Genomic DNA, 3515 nt, shown 5'->3' on the forward strand with positions numbered 1-3515 from the left:
TTGTATATAAATGTCCATGTTCATAATCTATATATGTCATAAAGTGTGATGATCCTAATACTAACAACTGGCGAACACCATTGTACACTTCCCTCTCTCCATTGCATTTTCAGGTCACTCCTATGATTTGTCTCATGCTGTTGCCATCAAGTTTATCCATGTTTACACCAGAAAATTCTTCATGAGGGAAAAGGTTATTTGCATGGATCTCAATAAAATCTACTTACACACAAGGACCGTCTAGAAACATCCTTCAACAATTTTAGACTAACAGCCAGCACAAATGGATCATGACCACAGCTAAGGTATGATTCGGAGATGCCGGTGTTGGATTGGAGTGTACAAAGTTAAAAATCACACAACAACTGGTTATAGTCCAACAGGTTTAATTGGAAGCACACTAGCTTTCGGAGCGACGCTCCTTCAACACCACTAACTGCTGGCTTAAAGTGGAGAGGATCTCCAAGAAGATCGCACATATCGACACAGACATCAAGTTTCAACAGGAATGCAGGCAAGCAGGAAAGATCCCGAAAAGATTACGGATTACGAACCCACTCAGGTCGACCTACAACACAGACTACGCAGAGAGACTTTGCCACCGCACCTCTCGTAAACTTCTCAATCATCTCGTGCACCAACTCTACAGCAGGCGCCACAACCTTGAAATTCAGATGGAGTCCACACTCTCAGCCTGCACACAGGATACATCAGTACAATTACGTGACATCGCCAAACAGACAAGGCAACAAAACTACACCATGTACATGCACGCCAAGAACAAAAAACTGGAGAAGCTTGGCATTCTCACCAGTAATAGCAAAACCCGCCCTGGAACCACAGTAGACAACATTATCACTGCGGGGAAGTCTATTGTCAACTTATCGGACCACACCCTTCGACCGGAAGAGATTGAAGTCCTGAGTAGGGGTCTCAACTTCTGCCCCACCACCAAAATGGACCCGTTGGTTCTGGCAGCAGACACAGAGGAGTTCATCAGACGAATGAGACTCCGGGAATTCTTTCAAGGTGCCGGCAGTGATCCCACTGAGCCCACTGATGAAGTAGAACAGTCATCACAGGGATCTGTAGAGGAGCGACCAAAGAAGGTGTCAACATGGACCCCACCGGAGGGCCGCTGTCCTGGGCTTGACATGTATGTTCAAACTGTCAGGAAATATATAAATGCCAGATTCATCAGCCGTACCCATAAGGTAGAGCAAAACATCACCCGTTCCCAACGCAATGCCATCCAGGCTCTCAAAACCAATCACAACATTGTCATCAAACCAGCAGATAAAGGAGGAGCCGTTGTCATTCAGAATAGAACAGATTACTGCAAGGAAGTGTACCGACAACTGAACAACCAGGAACACTACAGGCAACTACCAGCTGATCCGACCAAAGAACATACCCGAGAATTAAACACACTGATCAGAACTTTGGATCCAGTCCTTCAGAGCTCCCTACGCGCCCTCATCCCACGTACTTCTCGTGTAGGCGACTTCTACTGCCTTCCAAAGGTACACAAAGCCAACACACCGGGACGTCCCATCGTGTCGGGAAATGGGACCCTATGTGAGAATCTCTCTGGCTATGTGGAAGGCATCTTGAAACCTATTGTACAGGGGATCCCCAGCTTCTGTCGCGACACTACGGATTTCTTACAGAAACTCAGCACCCATGGACCAGTCGAACCGGGAACATTCCTTGTCACAATGGATGTTTCCGCAATCTACACCAGCATCCCCCACAATGATGGCATCGCGGCAACAGCCTCAGTACTCAACACCAACAACTGCCAGTCTCCAAACACCATCCTACAACTCATCCGCTTTATCCTCGATCATAACGTCTTCACCTTTGACAACCAATTCTTCATCCAGACACACGGAACAGCCATGGGGACCAAATTTGCACCCCAATATGCCAACATTTTTATGCTCAGGTTCGAACAAGATTTCTTCTCTATGCAGGATCTCCAACCGATTTTTTGAGCTCAGAGTTCTACATGAATGTATGTGGTTTTTGAGCAAAGTGCAATGTAACTCTGAAAGTACCAAAAAAATTCACCACACACAATATATATGTGTGCATGTGGGTCTTTGTCTGTCTGGGGTGGGAGTTGTGAGTGTGAGAAAATGTGTGTGTGTGTGTGTGTAGTGAGTGCAGAGTGTCTTAAGTCTGTGAGGGGGTGCATGTGTGGGAGTCTGTGTGTCTATAAGGCTGTGTGTGGGTGTCTGTGTGCGCATCTGTGTGTATCTGTGTCCGTGTGCATGTGAGAGTATGTGTGTGTGTGTAGGAATATCTGTGTGTGTGTGTGTGTAGTGCAATGGTGATCACCTGTAATGTGACATGAAGCCAAGGTCCCGGTTGAGGCCCTCCCTATGGGTACCGAACTTAGCTATCAGCCTCTGCTCGGCCACTTTCCTCTGCTGCCGGCCCCGAAGTCCACCTTGGAGGATAGTCACCCGAAGGTACGAGGCTGAAAGTCCTGGACCACTGAAGTGTTCCCCAACTGGGAGGGAACCCTCCTGTTTGTTGATTGTTGTGCGGTGCCCATTCATCCGTTGTCGTAGCCTTTGCTCAGTTTCCCCAATGTACCATGCCTCCGGGCATCCCTGCCTGCAACGTATAAGATAGACAATGTTGGCTGAGTCACATGAGGCAGGTACTCTCACAGACTTAAGACACTCTGCACTCACTACACCCACACACACACACTTTCTCACACTCACAACCCCCACCCCAGACAGACACACACAGAGACAGACAAAGACCCACATGCACACATATATTTTGTGTGGTGAATTTTTTTGGTACTTTCAGAGTTACATTGCACTTTGCTCAAAAACCACATACATTCATTTAGAACTCTGAGCTCAAAAACTGCATGAATTTATGTAAAACTCTGTTATCTCACTTTTTAGATTGGAATCAATCTAAACATCAGGTCATAGACAGAGAACACAGGGGGCTAACACCTTCAACATATTGTCTAGCTATCACCATTGTTAACAGCTAACCCGAGAATGCAACTTTAAAAAAAAGGGTTTTGTGATTTACACATGAAAGAAGTGAAACTATCACTGTATTCTAACAGATGAAAGGCTTAACAGACAATCAATTCTTCAATGTATAATTTCAGTTACATCACACTGCAAATTTTTGCTATAAATTCTGTGTTACGATCGAGCCCTCCACAATCACCTGATGAAGGAGCGTCGGTCCGAAAGCTAGTGTGCTTCCAATTAAACATGTTGGACTATAACCTGGTGTTGTGTGATTTTTAAGCTAAGGTATTTTGCTTATTTTTGTTGGTTTGATGAATGTGAAGATACATTGCTGTATGATCCTAGAGTTGCTCTTTAATCTGATATTGTATAGCAGTGATTTTTGTTGATGTGGCTTGGTGCCAACAGGTTTTCAAAATAGGCACGTGCAGCACTTCAATAATGGACTAACATCTAGTAAGCAAGATAACTGATGGAACAAGTTCATCTAGTTTTCCAGCT

The 3515-nt window shown here is 45.2% G+C and overlaps 1 protein-coding gene across 1 annotated transcript; it reads left to right on the forward strand.

The window, feature by feature from the left end:
* The first annotated feature begins 290 nt into the window (after positions 1 to 290).
* Positions 291 to 1997, forward strand: LOC148146746 (uncharacterized). The gene is made up of 2 exons (XM_087997559.1): positions 291 to 305; positions 405 to 1997. Exons 1-2 carry the CDS (start codon positions 291 to 293, stop codon positions 1995 to 1997), a joined length of 1608 nt encoding a protein of 535 aa, XP_087853685.1.
* The last annotated feature ends 1518 nt before the right edge of the window (positions 1998 to 3515 follow it).

This window comes from Chiloscyllium plagiosum, unplaced genomic scaffold (genome assembly GCF_037043375.1).
Source record: "Chiloscyllium plagiosum isolate Xiang-an unplaced genomic scaffold, Cpla_swu_hap1 HiC_scaffold_19, whole genome shotgun sequence".
Classification (NCBI taxonomy): Eukaryota; Metazoa; Chordata; class Chondrichthyes; order Orectolobiformes; family Hemiscylliidae; genus Chiloscyllium; species Chiloscyllium plagiosum.